General features: G+C 37.1%; 6 protein-coding genes across 10 annotated transcripts; 3 read left to right on the forward strand and 3 right to left on the reverse strand.

Moving 5' to 3' along the window:
• Nucleotides 1-525: 525 nt before the first annotated feature.
• LOC132793929 (uncharacterized) lies at nucleotides 526-6,815 on the reverse strand. Of its 2 annotated transcripts, XM_060804097.1 has the most exons (8): nucleotides 5,902-6,814; nucleotides 4,583-4,726; nucleotides 3,452-4,499; nucleotides 3,226-3,353; nucleotides 2,986-3,150; nucleotides 2,653-2,920; nucleotides 2,454-2,584; nucleotides 526-2,288 (listed from the first exon to the last, which is right to left on the reverse strand). In XM_060804097.1, exons 1-8 carry the CDS (start codon nucleotides 6,199-6,201, stop codon nucleotides 2,100-2,102), a joined length of 2,373 nt encoding a protein of 790 aa, XP_060660080.1. In that variant the 5' UTR covers nucleotides 6,202-6,814; the 3' UTR covers nucleotides 526-2,099. The 2 variants fall into 2 exon arrangements, with proteins under 2 accessions (XP_060660080.1, XP_060660089.1); XM_060804106.1 differs by lacking the exon at nucleotides 2,986-3,150 and having other exon boundaries at nucleotides 5,902-6,815.
• Nucleotides 6,816-7,496: 681 nt separating this feature from the next.
• Nucleotides 7,497-12,603, forward strand: LOC132793004 (insulin receptor substrate 1). 4 transcript variants are annotated; one of them, XM_060802595.1, is made up of 9 exons: nucleotides 7,497-7,604; nucleotides 8,670-9,063; nucleotides 9,121-9,301; nucleotides 9,372-9,503; nucleotides 9,621-9,808; nucleotides 10,268-10,520; nucleotides 10,587-10,693; nucleotides 10,828-10,927; nucleotides 10,995-12,603. In XM_060802595.1, the coding sequence occupies exons 2-9, from the start codon at nucleotides 8,694-8,696 to the stop codon at nucleotides 12,550-12,552; spliced, it is 2,889 nt and encodes a 962-aa protein (XP_060658578.1). In that variant the 5' UTR covers nucleotides 7,497-7,604; nucleotides 8,670-8,693; the 3' UTR covers nucleotides 12,553-12,603. The 4 variants fall into 4 exon arrangements, with proteins under 4 accessions (XP_060658578.1, XP_060658548.1, XP_060658570.1 ...); XM_060802565.1 differs by having other exon boundaries at nucleotides 10,587-10,675; nucleotides 10,744-10,927; XM_060802587.1 differs by lacking the exon at nucleotides 7,497-7,604 and adding an exon at nucleotides 7,785-7,799 and having other exon boundaries at nucleotides 10,587-10,675; nucleotides 10,744-10,927.
• A 234-nt stretch (nucleotides 12,604-12,837) lies between these two features.
• LOC132793019 (uncharacterized) lies at nucleotides 12,838-13,694 on the forward strand. The gene is made up of 2 exons (XM_060802607.1): nucleotides 12,838-13,278; nucleotides 13,335-13,694. Exons 1-2 carry the CDS (start codon nucleotides 12,915-12,917, stop codon nucleotides 13,499-13,501), a joined length of 531 nt encoding a protein of 176 aa, XP_060658590.1. The 5' UTR covers nucleotides 12,838-12,914; the 3' UTR covers nucleotides 13,502-13,694.
• A 455-nt stretch (nucleotides 13,695-14,149) lies between these two features.
• On the forward strand, nucleotides 14,150-17,263 carry LOC132785958 (uncharacterized; the record flags this gene model as incomplete). The annotated part of the gene is made up of 2 exons (XM_060792299.1): nucleotides 14,150-15,808; nucleotides 16,355-17,263. Coding segments are annotated over 2 exons (1,851 nt in total), but the record flags the coding sequence as incomplete, so codon positions are not given.
• A 1-nt stretch (nucleotide 17,264) lies between these two features.
• Nucleotides 17,265-20,545, reverse strand: LOC132783744 (engulfment and cell motility protein 1). The gene is made up of 4 exons (XM_060789100.1): nucleotides 20,330-20,545; nucleotides 18,746-19,780; nucleotides 18,131-18,682; nucleotides 17,265-18,073 (listed from the first exon to the last, which is right to left on the reverse strand). Exons 1-4 carry the CDS (start codon nucleotides 20,424-20,426, stop codon nucleotides 17,574-17,576), a joined length of 2,184 nt encoding a protein of 727 aa, XP_060645083.1. The 5' UTR covers nucleotides 20,427-20,545; the 3' UTR covers nucleotides 17,265-17,573.
• Nucleotides 20,546-20,728: 183 nt separating this feature from the next.
• On the reverse strand, nucleotides 20,729-22,171 carry LOC132783747 (tRNA (cytosine(38)-C(5))-methyltransferase). Its single transcript, XM_060789103.1, has 2 exons — nucleotides 21,828-22,171; nucleotides 20,729-21,773 (listed from the first exon to the last, which is right to left on the reverse strand). The coding sequence occupies exons 1-2, from the start codon at nucleotides 21,886-21,888 to the stop codon at nucleotides 20,791-20,793; spliced, it is 1,044 nt and encodes a 347-aa protein (XP_060645086.1). The 5' UTR covers nucleotides 21,889-22,171; the 3' UTR covers nucleotides 20,729-20,790.
• Nucleotides 22,172-22,183: the final 12 nt, after the last annotated feature.

The raw sequence follows: 22,183 nt of genomic DNA on the forward strand, positions 1-22,183 counted from the left end.
ACTATTTACATATTCCACCTTTCAAAGACGAAATAGTAATCAGCCACCAGCTTAAGTTTCCGGTGATTCTTGTTCTTGGAATCAAACTCAGAATGAGTCATTATCTCTTTGCCAACGATTCCACTATTCAAAGACAGCGCCGCTGAGCAAATGCCAAGCACAACCAATTGTCAGTCAAAGCCCATATTTAATTCAATTAATAAATTTATTATAACCGTTAGAAGATTTTTGAGATTATTAAATTCGAAAAAATAAATGTGTAACTTTGTCTTAGCTTAATGATTTTATTTATAATTACATTAATAAGATCGAAAACTGCATTTGCTTTTGATATTAAGAATCTCTTATTAGAAATATAAATATTTGTTCAATATTTTGCTTGAAACTTTAGCATGGTATTATGAATATTGCTTTAAATTGCATAGTTTAACTATTTAAAAATTGTGGAGATTATTTTATTATCACATTATTTTCATTTACAGGCAAGAGATTTTACAAATGTTTTCTAGCTATATAAATCTGCTGATTAAACAATAAAATGTTCATTTTGTTGTTTTTGTTTTGTTTTTTTTTTTTTGTTTGTGTTTTAAACATTGTTTGGATCAAAATATATGTATTTGCCAAACATACTGTATTATATAATTTAAATAGTATACTAAACAATAATTTTGCAAAATGCTTTTCATGAATTAAGCAACACAATACTCAAGATTTTTTATACAAATTTGAAAGACAGGAATTTAATTCAAAACGTAATTGAAATTACAAATTCGATTAGCTTAATAGCACATTTTTCTTGTGATATATTTATATTATCTTTTTTTTGTTGTTTTGTTTTTGACAACCAAATTTTACAAGTTTGCAGAATTAAAATTAAATGAGTTTCGAACTACAAAAACTGACAATAATTTTTTAATTTTTGTTTACAAAAAATATTCTTTTGAAGCAGTTGATTTTAAAAAAAATATACATATTAGCTTCAAAGCCTACAATGGTTATAAATACTTGTTTTACAGGCTAAATCTGGCAACGACAATATAAACTATAAACTTTTTATCACTTATTGTCGAGCATTTTTTAATCATTTTGAAAATTTTGTTTTTGTTTTTAATACATACTGATTTTTATAGAAATGAATACTAATTTTATATGTATAAATCAATTGTTTTTGGGTAAATTCATTTCTATAAAAATCAATGCACAAGTTCCTAGACTATATAAGTTAGAGACTGATTTGATTAGTAAACCGAAATACCTAATTAGTAAAATCGAATTAAGGGATACCCAAAACTTGGTCAATTTTTAATGTATTACATAGTTAGGAAAATATCTATTAATGTCGAAAACTTGCATTCCTTTTTTATATTGCGATTATGTTGATTATAGATATGTCCGAGTGGGAAAGAAAGATGTCGAAAAGGAAGTTTTAGTTTGGAGTATCCCATAATTTAGTGTATTGATGTTTGATCAGTTTCAATTGTTAAAAACTTTTGAATTTTGTGTAATAATGCTTGTGGTAGAATGAGTGCATTTGGTTTTGTGATAATATTGTTTTTGTCGATGGTGTCGTTTTATAATGCCAAGCTACTTAAGTGGTGTCATTAAATGTTAAAAATACTGAAGCATGTATTTCAATAAATATCAATATCTCTTTAATTGCTTAAAATTGTATTTTATTTATAAAAAGCATTAAGTAATTCTGTCCGTGCTTAAGTTAATTTATTTCACACCATAAAATTAAAACTTTGAACCGAGTTTTTTCTTGTTTTAGTATTTTGGTATTAGTTTCTAAGAATACAAATTAATATGAGTATGAGTATATATGTATGTATATACATATGTAAGTATATATCGTGTGTGACACTCTACGTGCATTATATGTATGTATATATAATTCTATATATGTGTAAACATATACATAAATCTGTATATATTCATATATATGTCTAACACATATTGCAATTACTTTCTTTCGATTTTATATTATTGTTTTCTCTTCTTGTTATCTTCTGCATTTGATTTGTATTTTTGTATTTGTTTTTGTTTGAGTTCATAAATAAAATTGTGTGCGCTTGAAGGCTTGAATTACTTGAATTGTTTTATTTGGCGTTGTATGTTAACTTTGCATTATTTTCACTGGAAACAAGGTTAAGAGGTACAGATAGTTCCTCGCCTTCGCAGGTATCATTAAACTCAGGCAAAGATTGTGATTTTTTCCGTTTCAAAATAACATCTTTCAGTGTTGCTGCCGCTCCCCCTCCTGTTTCAGATAAATCCGTTTTGTATTTCTAGAAAATTATGATGATGTTCAAATAAATAATGATTTTCATCCAACATAATTTAAAATGCTAACAATGACAGTTGGATTCCACTGCCACATTTCTATGATTTTTTTGGCCAGCAAAATCCATATACCTAAGTGGAATAGTTAATAATCAAGTAATTATACTCACGTTAAATACTTGATCTGAAATACTGAGTGTTTCCTGACTTATCGACAAATCCAGCTTTTTGTGATCTATGAAACTATTCATGTTATGCGTCTCAAAGTCTGCCGCCGAGTTGCAGGGTAATTGTCGATTTCCTAGAGATTATTTAAAGATAGTACAATTAGTAAGTAGATGGAATTGTAAATTCAAATTGTTAGCTCACTTTTCTTGGATTTCTCGCACTCTTTGGGCCGCCTACGCCGAGTGTGAATGGTGTCACGTCTCATTGAATGCGGTCGATTCACGCCATGCAGCTTAAAGTACAATCCGCAAGCGTTGCAAACCATCTCGCCTCGCACACTGCGTCTCCAAATGGTTGTTGTCAGGGTACCACAATTCGAGCACGACATATCCTTTTGCGACGTTGTCGATAAAGCATTGCTGCTACTGCTGCTGCTGCCGCTGTTACTGCTACTGTTGCATTTGATGCTCTGAAATTGTGAGGGAATTGGAATCATTGGAATTAGTTAATTACATTAATCAATCAAATACATGCCTTTTTGTCTTTGATTCCCTCTGTCAATGTGTTTGATACACCTTCTGAGCGAACGTATGTATCTGTTACCTTAATATCTGGAGACTCAATGCAATCGGTTTTGGTTGGAAAACTTTGCTTACGCCTACATATTTTGACAACACTTGATTGAGATTCAGACATATCCTATATACCACAAAAAACAACAAAAATAGTTGTGTTTTCGTATCAATTGCGTAGGTGAAAATGAGTCTTAATTACCTTTAAAAGTGGTAGTGGTTCTTCAGGTACTTTTGTCAATGCGATTGCCGACGGCGCAGGAAATACAAAAGTGTTAGTCATCATGCTGCGTATTAGTTGCGTAGCTCGACTTTCGTCTTTGTTTTTGGCTGAAAAAAGAGAAAACACCGTTAAGTATCATGGTCTACTATTATTTCAGACAATTATTTTGATAAATAAAATAGATTTAGATTTAAAATCAACTCACCAGCGGAACGTGCCAATGCTTGCCACAGTTGTGTCGTCGCCGCATCTGTTGCATGATCCGAATTGACGCTCTCGGGCGTCTTGCGATCATTCATTGCCGATGCAATATCCATTTCTAGTTTATTCGAATCAGAGCTGTCCTCAGAGTCCGATAGACAAGTCGCAATACTTTCGGTATTTAGTTTAGTTTGTTGTTGTTGTGGTGTTTTTGTGTTCAATTGGTAAATAGATGAGCCGCCAACATCGTTGATCGTAATACTATAATTCTTAAGATCGCCATCGCAAGAGCCCCTTAGAGGAGCATTCACATGGACATCAAGTATTGGTGGTGGTGGTGGCGGTGGCGGTTGCTGGCCAAAGTTACGTGACGTTGATGTTGAGGTTGCAGCAAATTCATAATCATTCTTTTCCTTTTTCACGGACAAATCGATTTCAACAGTGTCGTGCAGCATCTCGTTATCGATTGATGGACGTTTTGATTTTATCACAGAACTTTTAATACTTGTTTCCGCAGAGAGTGCAGAGAGACAAGGAGATTGGGGATTCGAGCATGGTGGTGAAATGACAATTTTTTTACTTATATCCATAAGCACTGCGGCAGTCTCTAGTTGCTGTTGCAAGTTCTTATATTGCTCAACTTCTTTTGCATCTTTTGATTGTATCGCCGTCCCATTATCTAATTCAAAATATTTCTCCGTTTTAATTGCTGTTCGCGGTGTCATTATCTTATTGGTATCGGGATTCAATATCGGCTCACGATGCTCAATAATAGCATTGCTCGACGATGATGTTGTTTGTGATGAAAGGGATGGACTCTCAAATAGGTTTGAATACAATAATGGAGCTTGTTGCATATCTCTGATGTTGCTTTCAATTTGGCGCTCGATAATTTCCTTTGCATTTACAAGGGTAACGCCATCAAGTTTCGGTTGCCGTTGGCTATATCTTGTTTTTGACGATTTGCTCAGTTCAGTCAGCGCCGTTGCCGCTATTGCCTCCGATGTAGATTTTAAAATTTCATCAAGTTTCATTTCCAGTTCATTTGTGTCCTAAACAAAATATAAAATGTTTTGTTTTTATTTGTACAAATAAAGTTTCGCATTAAATTCCTACTAATCAAGTATATACTTACAAGATGCTCAGAGTCCGATATTGCCAGGAATTCTCTTAAGGCCATATGCGAATTAAGCGCCATGTTGCGGAACTTCCAAAATGATTCGAGTTTAATGCGGCACTCAAGGCACACGATTGACGGAAATCCATCGTTGGGCAATGGCTGAAATGGTTGGGGGAAAACAAAGAGTTTGATAAATACATAATCATCGATCGTTCCAGAAACTATTTTAAAATATCTAGAAGGAGTCAAAAGTTTGGCAAGGTATATTAAACCAATTTATCGACCGCTTCAAAATAATGTTTTTAATAGGTAAAACTTAAAATTAGATAGGTAATTATTTAATACCTTTTAAATTTACTTTAAAAATAGCTTTATTTAATAAACATAACAAAATAAAAATTTAGATCATAAGTATAATAATAATAATAATTATTTATTTTTAATTTTTTAAATTTTTATTTATTAATTTAAAGCCCAAACATAGCAAGCGCACGGTGGAAATCAAGTACTTCACTTTGTTGCGCTATCAAATGAAATTCACCACAGGGCAAATACTCAACACATGCTATCCAATGTGTCCAATTGGAGGGGTGACTTTATTTGCAGTGAACTCAGCAAGGGTATTTAGGCTTCGGCATGCCGAAAAAACCAAAAATCCTTTTCCTTTATCTAATTCTTATATATTTTTGTATCGCTGATAAAACCTTAGCTAATTAAAAAGAGATATGTTGTCAATAGCAACAAATAATAAAACAATTTGTCTCGCTCACACTTATCAGTTCAACGAAAGATAATGAGTGTTGTAAAAGTAAGGTGTATGAACGTAATTCCAGCATTAAAGAAGCAAATAAATAAATAAATAAATATATGTACATATGTATGCACATACATACATATTTATGTGTGTGTATACAAAATATTCGTGTGACAAGAGAATGGCTTTGATAATAAATTATTAAAAGTACAAATATATGTTTGTTGAATTTTGCGTGGATTATTTTACATTTAGATAATTAATGCATTCAGTGAAAAAGTCGTAAAGTTGCATGGAAAAGTAATCGCAGAGTGAAGCAAAGCAGAGCAGACATTTCTTTTATTTTTTAAAGTGATGGTAGCGTAATCACACACAATCACCAAATCACCATCACCAACACAAGCACATGTATGTATGAATGTGCATACAAACATCGTGAGCACACATATACAAATGCACGCAAGCATGCAATACATATACACATCGATATATCCATACACATGCCCCGCATACGTACCATGTGTGTGCGTGTGTGTGTGGGTTTGTGTGTTGAGTTGAATTAAAAACAACTTTGCCTTACCTTAATAGAGAGACAGTTGAATATCTGAATTGTAATGTGCGGTGATGAATCATCTTTATGCTCTTGATTGTAATTTTCGTTGCTTGACGTATTTTCGCCGATATCATGAAATAGTCCAACATGCTGCTGCTGTTGCTGCTTAACTTTGAAGTGTTGCTCCTTCTCCTGGTCGCCAATTGGATTATTTGTTGTTTCACTATTTCTCACTTCTTGTTGCGGATGTTGTGTTGCTGCTGTTGTTGTTGGAAATTTTAATGCTGATGTTGTTGGTGGAGAAGTTGACGACGGAGTTTGCAGCATGCGACGAGCGTAGTTAATATTGTTGTTGTCATTTGTTGTTGTTGTGCATGGCGGGTTAGCAGCAGACGACGATGATGAAGAAGAAGAAGGCACACTCGGTGTGTTGTAATTGTTTTTTTATATGTAGAGAATTATTGGTATTGCTGCTGCTGCTGCTTTTTTCTGCTGCTGATAACTCGTTATCATCACCATCACAGCAACATGTATTATTTGGGTCCAGAGCATTATTGCAGACACATTTGTTGGCCGCATTAATATTGCACGGATTAGTGGCATTCAATTGGCTAGTGCCAACTGTTTCATTTTCAGGCTCTTGTAGGCCTGTTGTCGACGTCTCACTTGTACAACTACTTGGATTATAAATTTGTAGATCTGGGATATCGCACTCATTAACCAATGTGAGGCACAATCGACAAACTTGACGATACTTATGTGGTACATTATACATAATTATTTGTGTTATTTGTATTTGTTTTCACTCGCAAGCAATCTGACGCACACTTTTTGATTCTTTGTTATATTTGAAAATTATAACTTTAAAACAAATTAGAAAACAAATGTAAACACTATTTGTCACTTTTTCATTGTTTTACAATCCACATTCAGCTCACTGAAAATAATTCAATTCACTGGTTCTTCGACTGCGATAATATCGCGAACTAGTCGTTCTCTTTTTTGCACATCAAGTGAATGTCCGACAATGATGAGTGTACAATTTACGAGCTGATCACACCACCTGCACATCGATAAACTAAACGTGCGAGTGATATCGACTTCGTGATTAGAATTATAATAAATTTTACAAATTTTGAATATATGTTCTAGCATTTATGTAAAGAAAAAATAATAATAATTTTTCCAAATAATATTACATCTTAAAAAAGATTAATTACTTTTCATTAACATTAACTAAGCCACATACAAATAAAAATAGTCAATTGATTATTATTTAAGTTTTCAATAAATCAGATACGTAATTCAATACAAAATACGTTTTTCTAATTTTAAATTAAATAACAATATTAAAAATGTACTAAATTTAAATTAAAAGAGTATTTAAGAATATTAATTAAATTGTTGACTCATGCTCAAAATTGGCAACATAATTCGATTTTCTAATAATTTTTAAATTTTAGGAATTTACTTTTTTACTTGAAATTAACTTTAAGAATGGCGTGAATCAGAACGTGGAAAGTCCGAAAAAATCGAAATAATTGCGGTGCAGTTCATAAGGACCATGTTGATCAATTTATCGATATAGAGAATTGCAACCCTTACTCGTTATTGGGCGTTCTATGAAAAGTTCGATTTCATTCTAGTGTCACCACTAAATTTAAAAAAAATCATTAGATTATAAATTAATAAATACATGCATAAATATATATACGCCAATTGAATACAGAGTATGTATACTTGTATTTATTTATAGCTAAATACAAAACATAACTGTCTTTACATAACACAAGCACGAACATTTGAACGCGTGAGCAAGGAATACGTACAATATCGAAGAAATATTCTCGGCCGTATGTGTAGTGTGTACATATGCTTATACATATTTTATATGTGCACATGTATGTAACGGAATGCATACATATGTATGTACATGCGTGTTTGTGTTTTGTATGTGTGTTTATAATGTGTATGTATGTATGCACACATTGTCTATATAGTGATTATAGTAACAACGTAGTAAGTCCTTCGTGAGCATATTTTACACGACATTCACCACAATTTGGTCGCTGTGTGTTTTTTCCTCAATGTTTGACATTGTTGTTTGTGTGTGGTTGTCCGTTGTACATTAATTAATTAGCGCGAACATGTGTATTTTGTATTTTGCTGTTTGAAGCATGTGCAAATAAAAAATGTGCTGTCTTCAATTGCAATTCAATTGATGCGTATTTATTATGTTTATTTATACGCAATTTGTGATAGTAGTGTATCAAAATTATCGATAACAGATTGCAAATTAATGTTGAGTTTACCTTTGGAACTATGCGAATATATAGATAATACATAACTGTATATACATTTGCACTTACACATACATACACACATGTGTAACTCGAATGTATGAAAACAAAACTCCCCTTGGAAATACCCGGAAATATTTCCGTCACACATTTCCCACGAAATCTTTATTCATATGGTTGGTGTATGTTTACATACATATAACAAATACATAATGCGCATTAGACAACTACATTTGCTAATTAATCATCAAAGTACTGGCTGTGAATAGATAAAGTTACAGTTAGAATAACAATAGATTTATATCAAATCCTGATTCAGAGATGATACCCAGTTTAATATTCTACCAGTTAGATTTTAATTAATGTGATTTAATCTACGTACAAGTTTCAGCCTCCCAATTCTTATCGTTGCTAGTTCGGATAGGTCTACATACATATGTATGTGAATATATAATTGTTATTAATATGCATTACAATTTTCGTTGCTATTTTCAGTTAACATAGGATAGTGGATCATTCATGATGGCTTCCATGTCGGACAACGGATTAGTTCTAAGTGGTTACCAAAAGAAACTGAAAACTATGAAAAAGAAGTTTTTCGTTTTGTATAAAGATACCACAAATAATGCAGCACGATTGGAATACTATGATACGGAAAAGAAGTTTATTCAATGTGCCGAACCCAAACGAGTTATTTATTTAAAGAGCTGCTTTAACATTAATCGACGCACTGATACAAAACATCAATTTGTCTTGGGTCTGTCGTCGAGAGAAGGCGGCTTTGGGATTGTTTTAAATTCTGAGAATGATTTAAAGAAGTGGTTGGATAACCTCTTATCCATACAACGAGATCACGCCTTTCGATCCGATCAAGCCTTCATACCATATGGTGAGTAACGGTCTTTAAAGAATTGGGTCAGATTAAAAGCATTTATTTCTCTTTTAGAGTATGTTTGGCAAGTCGTGGTGCAAAGGAAAGGAATGTCGGAGAGTGCTAGGATCACAGGCAGCTATCATTGTTGCCTGAGAGCAACGTCGCTTACCTTCAAATGCATGGGATCGGAAAAGTTACCTAATGGCGAGGATCGTCTCGATAATGCCGAAATCCTTTTGACCACAATAAGACGGCAAGTCTACACAAGACACAAGAATATCCAAGAAATCTTTAGTTAATCCCAATTTATATTTCGCTTGCAGTTGTGGTCACGCGTCGCCTCAGTGCATTTTCTTTATGGAATTGGGACGTCAAAGTGCATTGGGTTCTGGAGAACTGTGGATGGAGACAGAAGATGCTACAATTGCAAAGAAAATGCACGATACTATATTACAGTAAGTAGAAGTTCTTGTTAAATGAGAACTTCAATTCTTTAGTTGACTTTAGTATGTTTTTGTAATGAAATAATTAATATTTCCAAGTACAAGTAATTAATTGAATTTCTTTTGCAGAGCAATGTCAGCCAAAACCGAGTCTAACATGAACTTGCTAAACGTTTACAAAGGAAAAACGGATTTATCCAACGAGCCAATGAGGAAACGTTCATCATCAGCAACAGAGTCGTCCAAGCCCATTAATGTTTTGCATAAACGACAAAATCCTATTGAAATTAGAAACAGTTTTTCGCCACAGTATAACAGTAAGTCAAATACAAGCATTCCTTTGTTGATCTAAGTTGTACTTTCTAAGTAATAGATGTGCTATATACATGTATACAAACCGTATTTTGTTTTTTCATTTAATTGAAATGTCATGGAAGCCGAAAGTAGAGGGAGAAACATTCATATATTGCATTGTAATCCATATAAATTAATGCTGCACTGCGTACCTTTGAATACTAACATTAATAGGATAATAATACCATATTTGAGATGGTAGTATGTATAGATCATTTGAAATAGAGTGGGTAAATAGGACGTGGTTAATTAAAAAGAATCTTAAGGAAAAGTCAACGTTGATTTGTAGATGGGTTTGAATCTCAGTCATGAGTGATAGATGTATGCAGGCAGAGCACCACCAAATTTAGAATATTTTAATAGTTTTACTTTAGTTTGAAGACCTCAGAAATCGAATAACATATTCGCAATTTGCTTTTTAGGCTATGGACGAGAAAGGTGTGACAGCTTGCCAACGCGAAATAGAACGCTGAGCGAATGCAGCAATCAAACCTATAGCGCATTAAAGCACGGCCATCGATGCAACACAATATCGGGTTCCCGGCCACATGCAGCACAAAGACACAGTGATAGCCCTCCAATGACTACACCAATGAAATGCTCGGAAAGTGAAGAATCCTCAGTTAGCATTGATGAAGCTGACGATAAAGACATGTTTGACCCGTATCGAATAAAGTAAGTTCGCTAGTGCTTTAAAAATAAATATACATATATTAAATTCTCGTCAATATTTCCTTGCAGTTCAAGGAGTTCAAAGGGCATCATACCCGAGGAAAATCTTGACGACGACTTGGTTGTTGTCGACAATAGCAAAATGTCACGAATCAATGGTAGTGTCCAATGTCAAGGTAATATTGAGGAAATTGCTTTTAATTCACATTCTTTTTGTCATTCATAGAAAACTTTGAAAACTATATTTCTATGACCCCAATCAAAACGACGTATGAAAACATCAATGCCAATCATGTGAACCATTGCATAGGATCAAACGCCATGATTGGTGTTGCCGACGAAGACTTGAATTTCGCTTTTCCTGAGCACTCTCCCGAGAAGCTGGCAAAAGACGCGGAAGTGGACAATCAGTAAGTTTATTTGATAGTCCTGGAAATTATTCAATGAATGGCCTTAAACTAAATTTTAATTTTTTAGGTATGAACGTCCAATGCGTGCGTATTCGATTGGCAATAAAGTGGAGCATACGAAGTTGAACAAGGTTTTAGGCAACCTGAATGAAGTGGATAATAGCTCAACGCGAGTTCGAGCTTATTCGGTTGGATCAAAGTCAAAAATACCTCGTTGCGATATTCAGCGAGGTGTGCTCTTTTCCAAAGGCAAAAAGGGACATAAGGGCAGTCATTTTAATGTATCTGTCGATATGCAGGCATACAACGATGTTGGATTCAACACACCAAGGGAAATTAAGTCAACAAGCGCTCCACTATTGAATCCAAAACAATATATTAACACGGATCGAATGAGTGATTTAATGGAAATCGATTTCTCCAATCCAGTCAGCACACCTTCCTCCAACACATTGTTGTCGCAACCGCAAAAGTCCTCTACAAAAAACTTCCAAATAGCAAATCTAACTCAAACAACAAATATTCCTCCTAATCCTTATTCAATGTCCTCTGGAAATATCAAACAAATGGAATTGCAAAGGCAAGAAGAGCCAGCATATCCTACCTTACCCTATCCAATCCCAACAAAGTGTGCGGAGACTCCTACTGATAATGGATATTTGGAAATGAAGCCGGTTGGCATAACACCCTCAAATTCCAAACCTAACAGCTATTGTCTTGAAGATCAGATATTAAGGTTGAGGCTGCAAAACTCTTCCGCCATGCCAGTGCCGTCGAGCAAGCCAATGGACACTTTGAATTCAAATGAAAAAAGTCCCACTCAAGGTTCAACAAGTCCTCTCAAAAACAACATTCGATCATTTATGATGGATAGAAAGATAGAGAATAGGCCACCAGATACTAGTACAGAATTATCAAAACCTGCACTTTTGTCGCCGACTAATGAAAAGTTGAAGAGTCCCCAGCATCCACATCAGCAGCAGCCGCAACAGCAACAACAACAGCTCGATGAAAATACCAAATTGGAAAACAAATGTGAGAATACAATATCAAATTTTGCTGCCACAGTCGGAAGAAAGTTGATACATTCAATAAGTAACGAGGACTATTCAAAAAACATGAATAAACCACAAGAGGCGGGTGACAGTAAAGATGTTGGGTACCAAATACTACAGATCAAAAGTGATAGTTCCCTAATTTCAAAAAAGAAAAATCAAAGGCCAATATATAAGCCACAATGTGGTCGACAGTTTCTACTCGAGGGTGTCAATAGTGCAGATGAAAAGGTTCTGAAGCCAATTGCGCACCCCCCAAATGCACCTTCGTTAAATAACAAATTGATAGCGGCGACAGATTTAAAGGAATCCAAGGCGGAGCCTCTTTTAAATAAAGATGAGAATGAATCAGCAACGTCAACAGGACCCTACGAGCAGCATGCATTGTATTACGCAAGTTTAGATCTTCCTCAGAGCAGCGGACAAATCACTTCAAAATGTCTTAAAAACAACGCATCGTGTGAATCTCCGCCAGTAGCAGTTTCCTTTGATAATCGAAACTCATATGCAAAAATTGATTTTGACCAATCTGATTCATCGTCTGCTTCATCAAAAATTTTTAACGTTTAAAATGTATCATAAATATATTACTTTTTTCTTAAAAACAGAAATTGAAGGCTTGTTTTCATTAAAGAATTGTACAAAAATACATAACATTTAGTTTTAAACATATGGTTTCAGTGCGCTCAACTTAAAAACTGGTTGGATTAAAAATAACACTAAAGGCTACACGATAAGTTTTACAAAGATGTTTTAATATTTGAAAGTTACCGCTAAAAAATATCGATTTAAAATCGAAGTCACATATACTGGCATAGCCGAAGGTGTGAACATTTTGAAAATACCTAAATATGTAAAACAAAACAATTATTTTTCCTAATTCAATCTGTGGTCACACTGTTCACAATAGTAAAAAACATTTGTTGTGAAAGATGAAATCTACCAAATTGAAACGAAATTTTTGGCTCACTGCCGAAATAGAATGCATGCTAAATCTAATTAAGGAGGTAAAATTGGAACAAGGATCCGCACCGAGTACCACGACGCATCACACCTTCACTCAGATTGCTAGCAAAATGAAAAAACATGGATTTCCCAACAAGTCACCGACGCAAGTGCGTCGAAAATGGTTTCAGATGAAGTCCGCATATCTTTGCTATAAAAAGGGGAACGTAGATCGCTTATTTTTAATACCGGAGAAGTTTCGCAATGTAATAGCACAATTTGTTGAAAATGGTAGTAAAATGGTATCTAGCCCTCAACAGCAACCTGCTGAGCGAAAAGTGAAGCCAAAAGGTAAACAATACTGATCTCCATTAGATTAAATAAATCATTATAATTGTTCTTTTTAGTTGCAGTGCCTGTGTCAGCTGTGGATACATTTATGGCGCAGATAAAGAAGAACAATAAACTATTGAATGCTGAGTTCAACAAATTGGAAGAGACACTCTTGAATTATGAACAACGGTGTCAAAGTATGCGAGATTACAATATTATTAAATACGTCAATAATTACTAGATTTTTGAATAGTTAATGTATAAAGAAATAGGTATTTAACTTATTTTATAATTGATTAGTTTAATAGTTATAAAAATACTTTAAGTTAAAAGTGCAATAGCTTTTTTATACTCAATGCTTTCCATATATTATTAAAACATATATGTATGTTAAGGAGTCTCAAATTTTTTGAATAAAAACAAAAACAGCTGCACTCTAGTTTTGTTTTTGTTTGTGACTTTTCATAACAAAAATAGAGCCAGCTCAATGAACTTTTCACCGAATTCTGAACTATGGTTTTACAGAAATATAATAACATTTATAAAATGCAGTTTTTACAACAATTGTAAATAATCGTTTTAATTAAGAATGTATAATAAAGTATATACATACATATACAAAAAAAATATTTTTTTGCCCCGCTCAATTCAAAGGGAACTTGTCGATAACACATAAACCAAACAATTTATCGAGACGACGCGATAACAGGCTACTTCGTCGATAGCTACTGGAGCGATTGCAGTTGTTTACTAATTGGCGCCAATTCGACTTCGAATGTCCTACATTCGAATTAGTTATTGATTTTTAACCTGCTGACATAATTGCAGTGAGAGAGTTGAGTTTATTTATCGTGACTAAAGTGTCTATCTTAACCCCGGAGTGACTTGAAAAACGTACAAAATTGCACACTTACTGGAAAATCCGTTGCACCACCAACCACCGCTATCGGGTGGCACAGCGGATCGACTTGGCGTAGAATTCGATTTCTACAACGTGGCCTCCAGCAAAGTACACCCGAGTCCGGGGGCAGCGCGCAGTGTCTGGGCGCTGCCCCTGACGGCCTCCTCATCATGCAACATGGAGGAAGATGGACACGCGCATGGAGACATCGATATCGACATTGATCATCATCGACCCCATTCACCAACTGGCGCCAATGGTGGCGCCTCCAATGGTGATGGCAGCGAGCACGACAGCAATATGCTTCTGTTCGAGGGCTTAGATGGGGCCACCGTTAACCTCGATGACATCTTCGATATCATCAAGAGCGGCGAGGTCAGCGAAGTGGAGAATCTGGTGGAGAAGTTTGGCATGGAATGTTTGTCGGCTCGGGATAGACACGGCTATACGCCTGCCCATTGGATTGCGCTCAATGGCAACGTGCAACTGATGCGTTATCTCATTGAACGCTCCGCTCCCATTGATCTCCCCTGCCTGGGCACCCAGGGACCGCGGCCCATCCACTGGGCGTGCCGCAAGGGACACGCTTCCGTTGTGCAGGTGCTGCTGCAGGCGGGAGTCGCCGTCAACGCAGCGGACTTTAAGGGACTGACGCCGCTGCACTTGGCCTGCATGTATGGACGCACTGCAACGGCCGCCTATCTGCTGGGCATGGGTGCCTTGAACAATTTGACGGACATCAATGGTGACACGGCGCTGCATTGGGCTGCGTACAAGGGACATGGCGATCTGATGCGTCTGCTCATGTACTCGGGCGTGGAGCTGCAGAAGACGGATAACTTTGGCTCGACGCCGCTGCATCTCGCTTGTCTCTCCGGGAATATAAATTGTGTGAGGCTGCTGTGCGAGAAATCGCAGCTTGATCTGGAGCCGCGTGACAAGAATGGCAAGACACCCATTATGTTGGCTCAGGCGCATCAGCATCAGGATGTGGTACGTCTGCTGTACGGCGAAGTGAAAAAGAAGTCACGCTGGATGCCCTCCGTCTCGGAGAGTTGGGGCTGGCTCTTTGGCGGCGCAGGCGACTCGAAGGGACCGCTCTTTCTGTTTCTCTTCTCGGTGCTGCTCTGGGGTTATCCCATGTACATGATACGCGCTATTCCCATTACCTGGAACATATTGCGGCGTTCGCATTATTGCTTCATCTACTGGAACGTGGTCATGTGGGTCAGCTGGGCCATTGCAAATCGTCGTGATCCCGGCTATATTCCGCTCAGCTCCGATGCCTACTATCGGGCCATCAAGCAGATCCCGTACTTCGATAAGCTCAAGAAGCGCAATGTGATGTTGACGCGTCTCTGCCACAGCTGCCGTTGTCTGCGTCCGCTGCGGGCCAAGCATTGTCGGGTGTGCAATCGTTGTGTCTCCTACTTCGATCATCATTGTCCCTTCATCTACAATTGTGTGGGGCTGAGGAATCGCATGTGGTTCTTCCTTTTTGTGCTGTCGGTGGCAGTCAATTGCTCGTTCACCATATATTTTGCTTGCTATTGCGTCATGATCGAGGGATTCACACTGCTCTACGTGTTGGGACTCATCGAGGCAGTTGTCTTCTGCGGTCTAGGCTGGATTCTCACCTGCACTTCGGTAAGAATAAAACATCAATTTTTGCAATACGTTTTTATTTTTTTGTTATTTTGTTCAGATTACTTTATTTTCATTATATAAATATAAAATATCATGATATAAAAGATCTATTAGATATTTTCTATATAAAATATTATTGTTTATGTATATAGAAATTCATTTCGTGCCCCAATTTCATAGTTATTTTGATGAATAAATCGAAATGTTTTTATTAATTGGTCTATCATTAATATTCAGTCAATATGCATTAGAGCTTTATAAGAATTACTGATTAATTTAAAATTGAAATAACAATTATAATTTGTCATAGAATGAATACTTATTTAAAATTTCTTCAAAATAAAATCCCTTGATATTGTTTCGTGATGTATTTAATGCTTTGGGATTATTCGATAGCACAAATTAAATAAAATTATTATATTGTTTTTAAGAATTATAAATTTGAGGCTAATTTTTATGGTAATCTCTATCGATTTTAAAAAAGAAGTGTACTTTCTATTCTTGTTACCACTTTAATTGCAACTAATATCAATTTATATCTTTCAGATACTTCATGCCTGTATGAATCTCACCACAAACGAAATGTTCAACTACAAGCGCTATCCATATTTGCGAGACAAGCGCGGACGCTATCAGAATCCGTTCTCTCGCGGTCCCATCCTTAATCTGCTAGAGTTCTTTGTCTGTCTGCCCGATCGAGGCGATGACACCGATCTGCTGCTTGAGGATAACATTTGATTAAGAAGCTAGGAGCGCGCCCAAGCTCCTTGCCGGCGCAAGGTTCCAGTGCGTGGATAATAGTCAATCAGTCAACGCTCCACGAAGGAGCAAATGGCGACAGCTGTGCTTTAATTTTTGCTCCAGGCTTTATGCTTACTCGATACTATCAAGTTGGGGATGTTGATATGCAAGCATTATCGAAAGTGGCTATTGTTGTAAGTCAATATTATCAAATAAGTGATATATTTGGCTATATTTGAAGAACAAAGTTAAAATTTAGATTCCAATAGAAATAAAACGCATTGAAAAGGCCATTATACAAAAAATGTGATGACAACTAATTAAATTAATATAGAAATGATGAATCTGCCACCACAATATTTTCGAGAATATCAACAATCCTTCTTGCATAGTTCAATCACATCCACAATTTGTTCGTTTATCAATTTTTATCAAAACAATTGCAATTTATCCTTGCAGAGGGGTTTGGTTCTAGAAGATTGCCAGCGAGAAACTTTCAACTAGTTAGCATAATAAATCAATTAGTTAGTTGACAAATTTCCAATAGTTATAGTTTCCACATATATCATGATCTCGACAAAGAACAGAATACTCTGCTGTAAGGATATTTCGAGCTTCGGCAGCTTCGAAGAATGCTTCTTTTCTAGCATACTAAATAAGAATACGCTTCTCTTGTTAATTTTTTTTTGTACAAAATTGTTACATGTATAAAACGTTGTATTTAATGAATCTCTATATTATATATATACTATATACTTAATATAATAATTAATCAAAATGTGTGTGTATGTGTATGTAAATGATGACTAAATGGCTAATATGTAGAGGGAACGCAAGTGTTCGTCGCTCCATTTGTTCATTCGTTTAGAAATTGCACAGTTAATACTAAAACTCAGATCGGACTGAAAGATAATCTCTCTTTCTATAATGGGTACACTTTGGTATGTATCTTGGGCGTGTGTGGAATTAATCGAAATTCTGATTTGATTTGCAAACGAATGATTATTGCAATACTTTAGTTTGTTTAGCTCTCGAAACAAAAGTCATAGTTCTCCGGATCCTCGGGAATTGGCGGCGGATCCTTGCTAATGTCCACGCCCTCGGTGTCCAGCAACCGCAACTTGATCTCCATAGAGAGCAGCGTGTCAAAGTCCTCCTTCTTCTGCTTGCTGCACATCTCCTGGCCAAGCAACGCATTGATGCCATCTGTCCAATAATTGAACACGCTCTCATCCGGTGCCATAAAATCGAGGGTCGAGTGATCCATGCTCTCGAATGTGATAGAGAAGGCCAAGCTGACGGCTGGTTTGCGAGAACGGGTCTCCTTCATGTGCGGACACTCCTTGCCCTCCAACAGCTGCTTGATATCAATGATGGGCAGCTTCTTGGGCAACTCTTCCAGCGTGGGAATGTTCTTCTCATCGCTGTCGCCATAGTGTATCACCTTGTGGTTAGGTGATAAGCGTGCATACCAGAACTTGTCCTTTGTGCGTGTGCCGCGCAGATACTTAGAAAAGCGAGTACCTGTAATGATAATTAACGATGTAAGTTGGCAGCAGAAATTACTAAACTATTTCTCACCTTCCACTAGATACGATAGTCGCTGCTGTTTGATCAGCTCCTCGATTTGTGGCGAGATTTTCTCTTTGAGCTTCACAATGGCCGAAGCCGTCGAATCACATTCCTCCTTCGAGGTGCGCTCCTGTTGCCGCAGCGTGGTTATCTGCTGATATGTGAGCAGTGCAATCTTGCTGCGAAAATCCTCCAAGTTCTCGGGGCGAAGTTTCAAAGTGCGTTGAATTTGTTCGCGCACTACGCTAAACACCTTTTGGAAGTCCTCGGCTGTGGCACGCATATCCTTCCAGGTGCGATTCAACGTAATGACGCAAATGCAAAAGAACTCTTCAAAAGGCTGATCGTGAGTAAAGAACATGGGCTGAAAGTCCCCCGATTGCTCTGCGGGTGGTTCGCCTATGCGTAAAATGTCGCAGAGCAACTTAACCAGCTCAATGGAAGTGCGTCCAAAGGGACATTCGTGTTCGTCGGCGCGACAGGAGTTCTCGTGAACAATCTTCGTGTACTGCTGCGTGTAGTTGCGAGCAAAGTAAACCATGCAGTCCAGCGCCAAGATGCCTACGAAATAGATAAACAAGTTAAACACAAATACTACAATATGGAAGTGAAATTATCTTTTACCTGGTGGCGTTTCTATGAAGTCCTGTGCGGGATTGATATCGCACTTGAAGCCCAGTTTCTTGTAGTACTGTGAGAAGTTGACATTGCCACCACCAGAGCCGCCGCCGCCTCCTCCACTACCACCGCCACCACGTCGAATGTGCTCATCATTCAAGCTGAGATTGCCCGCATAATCATCGAAAGCAATGCGCCGCAATTCTTTGATTTTCTCATGTGCATCCTGATCCTGCGCATTCATCTTCATACGCATACGCTTCTCCAATAGACCAATCGTGAGTGTCTGCAGTACATACAGCTGATGTGTCATCTCCGTGCTCAGTCCGTTGCCAATTAAAGCCAAGCGATATTGCTTGGCACTGATGGTGTTGGCAATGACACGTTTGCGTTGTTCATCCGCCTTCATGAAGAGTGCATTGAGCAGCGCAATAGCATTCTGACGCATCACCGGTGAGTTGACCTCCTGTAGTAGACGCAGCAGATCCTGCAGTTTAATGTCTTCGGCTACCAGCACATATTTGCTACTGCTTTGCACAATGTTCTCGAGATTCGAAAGCGCACTCTCGCCACATTTGGTTGGATATTTTTGGAAATTGCGCACGATTTCAATGTTGCGTGCGACAAAGGAGTTTTCAGGCACCTCCCAGGATACGGTGCCGTGCTCCATAAGCTCCACAAAGCTGGCCAGACTGTAATTGAGTATATCCTCATTCTTTTGACTGACATCCACAATCATTTTAATCAATATATCCAAGCCTTTCTCCTTGATAAATTCCAAAGCAAATGTGTGATCGGTGCTCAATGATGTCAACTCCTTGAGACGTTGCGCCTTGTCGTCAGGGGTACCATTGATCAAGACATCTAATGCATCGCTGGCCGTCTTCGAAGGTGAGTACTGTAGACACAGCACAGAGCCATTTTTAATCTCATTCCTATTCTTTTCCGTCACATACTTCATATTGTTGGGTTCGCAGAACTGCAGCGCATAATTCTGATGATCGCTAATGGACCAACCATTGCATATTTCTTGTATTTTGCCTGGAAAATGTGCATTAGTTTAATAAAATGGCATAGATAATGAGTTATATATAAATTTTCTACGAAATTTTTATTTCTAATAACAAGTTAATCGCGTAATAAGACTATTTCTTCGTGAAGTTAAGTTAACACAAACCCAAGCATGCAGATATTTTAACAAGTGCCTATAAAAAGGCGCATCTATATATACATACATATTTATATATAAATGTACCACTTTGCGGACAAAGCTGTCTAGTAAATAAATAAGCGTGATGTTTGCGGTCATAGACCCCGCAAATAACATCCATTTCCACTTCCATTTCAACTTCCTGTTGTGTCCCCTCATTTTAATGAGCACTCTGCTGACATCACAACAAAGGGCGTTGGCACTGCACTTGCGTTCATATTAAAACTAGCACAACTATTATAAAACAATAAAGAGTAAGTTATGTGCCTGCCCTTGCAGCTAATCTCCCTCTATGACACATCCATAAATATTGCTTATTGCACTTTATAATGAGAGGAAACACACAATTTATTCCCACACACGCACACAAGCATACTCACTTGCAAGTGGATGTCGTTGATCCAGATTTATAAGTTGTGCCATATGATTCTCCCGCTCCACAGCGATTTTCACGATGTGCGCATCCTTCACCGGCATTTTTTTTCGGTATCATCTTGATGATAGCTGCTGAATTAATTGCTATATCCACTAAATTATTATTATTTGCTAGTCCGACTCGAGATTTGTGATTAATTATTGACTATTATACGATAACATATACATATCGATATTTCTATTGAAAGCAATCGCACGCCCATCGATACTTTAAGTGCATACGATAGCTAATAATCGCACTACATGCACATAACCACTTTGCTTCATTCGATTGATGTCGGTCATTGATGCCAACTTGGTTTTTTTCTGTAAAGTTATCAACCTGTATGTATGAAATTGCTTGCTTTCATTTTAACAAAAATATGTTTATTTTATGCTAAGCAAAGTAATTTTGTAAATGCAACGATTACGAATTTGTCAACAATTTTAGTAGTTCGCCTACAACACAAACATTAATGCTATTGCCAAGCAACCGGTATTTTTGGCGATTCGTTGTCTCCGCTGGAAATTGAAAATCTTCGGGAAAACTCATCAGCCTGGCGACTTCTCGTGGTGTAAAATATCGCAATTTAACTTGACGTAACAGCTCAAGGCGCTTTTGTTGTGTCTCTGGGTCACAGCCACTGTTGTTCGGATCCATGTCAATTTCTTGAACTGCCTTAAAAATTCGATGCGATTCTTCTTCAGAGAGTGGAGTAAAAGCTGAACCCGTGCCTTCAGTATAGTGGGTATAACCCTTGGTGAAGCACATGGATCTGCTCTGCGCTGGATGGATAATGTCCATGACTAAAACTCGCTTCATTAGCACGTCATCGGGCACCAAATAGTCACTTGAGGCACTGGACTCCACAATACTGGATATCATGGCAATTTGCTGTTGATCTGGGTCGACTATTTCTGATGGCATTTTCTCCCAGATCTTCCCCGATTCAAAGGGAAAATCCTGATCTCGTCGTGCTATGCAATAGTAGCGATGTCGTGTGTTGGGCACATTAAACTGTGTAGGCGTCAGTATAAACTCTCGCCAATGGAAACCTCCTTTCTCAAGTGCCTCGATAAATTGTTCCCTCGCTTGGGACACTTCAAAGCCTTTCACATTCTCCATGAGAACATAACGCAGCGTTTCACACTGTGGTATCAAGGAACAGAGGTGAGATAAAGCACATGATCGTTTGTCCTCCACATCTCGTTGTAAGCCTTGGCGAGTATGCGGTTGACAGGGCGGTGACATTAGCAGCATGTTAGCCTGCAGCTTGGTGACTTCCTTTACACTTAAGCTCTGTATATTGCGTGTCTTTACGTTCGTTTCCTTATAATTATGCGCGTAGACCGCATTGGCGACTGTGTTTACATCCAGAGCGGCGACTACGTCGCCTTTTAGCTGTGCATCTGTGAAGTTAAATATTATATGGCTTGGTCGGTGCTGTTTTTTTATGGTCTTACATTTAAAGGCATAATGCATGCCGCCAATGCCACTGAAAAGTTCCAATACACGAAATTCCATTACAGTAACTTTCAATTTTTGTTTACCTCGCTATTCAATGCAAAACAAGTGGACAGCACACTTGCTTACAGCTGTGTTGCCATTCGCAGTGAATCTCCGCGCGTCTTTGAATGACTACTTACATTTTAACTTAAGTAACAATTAAATTTAATTTCTTTCTTCTTATCAATGTCACTACACAATAAAAATACGCGAAATTCCATTACTGTTGTTTTCATTTAAATTTAGCTTATCTTATTTCAAATGCAAAAAAGCACATTTATCAGCTGTTTTGCCATTCTCAGAGAATGGTCGT

This window comes from Drosophila nasuta, chromosome 2L (assembly GCF_023558535.2).
Source record: "Drosophila nasuta strain 15112-1781.00 chromosome 2L, ASM2355853v1, whole genome shotgun sequence".
Taxonomy (NCBI): domain Eukaryota; kingdom Metazoa; phylum Arthropoda; class Insecta; order Diptera; family Drosophilidae; genus Drosophila; species Drosophila nasuta.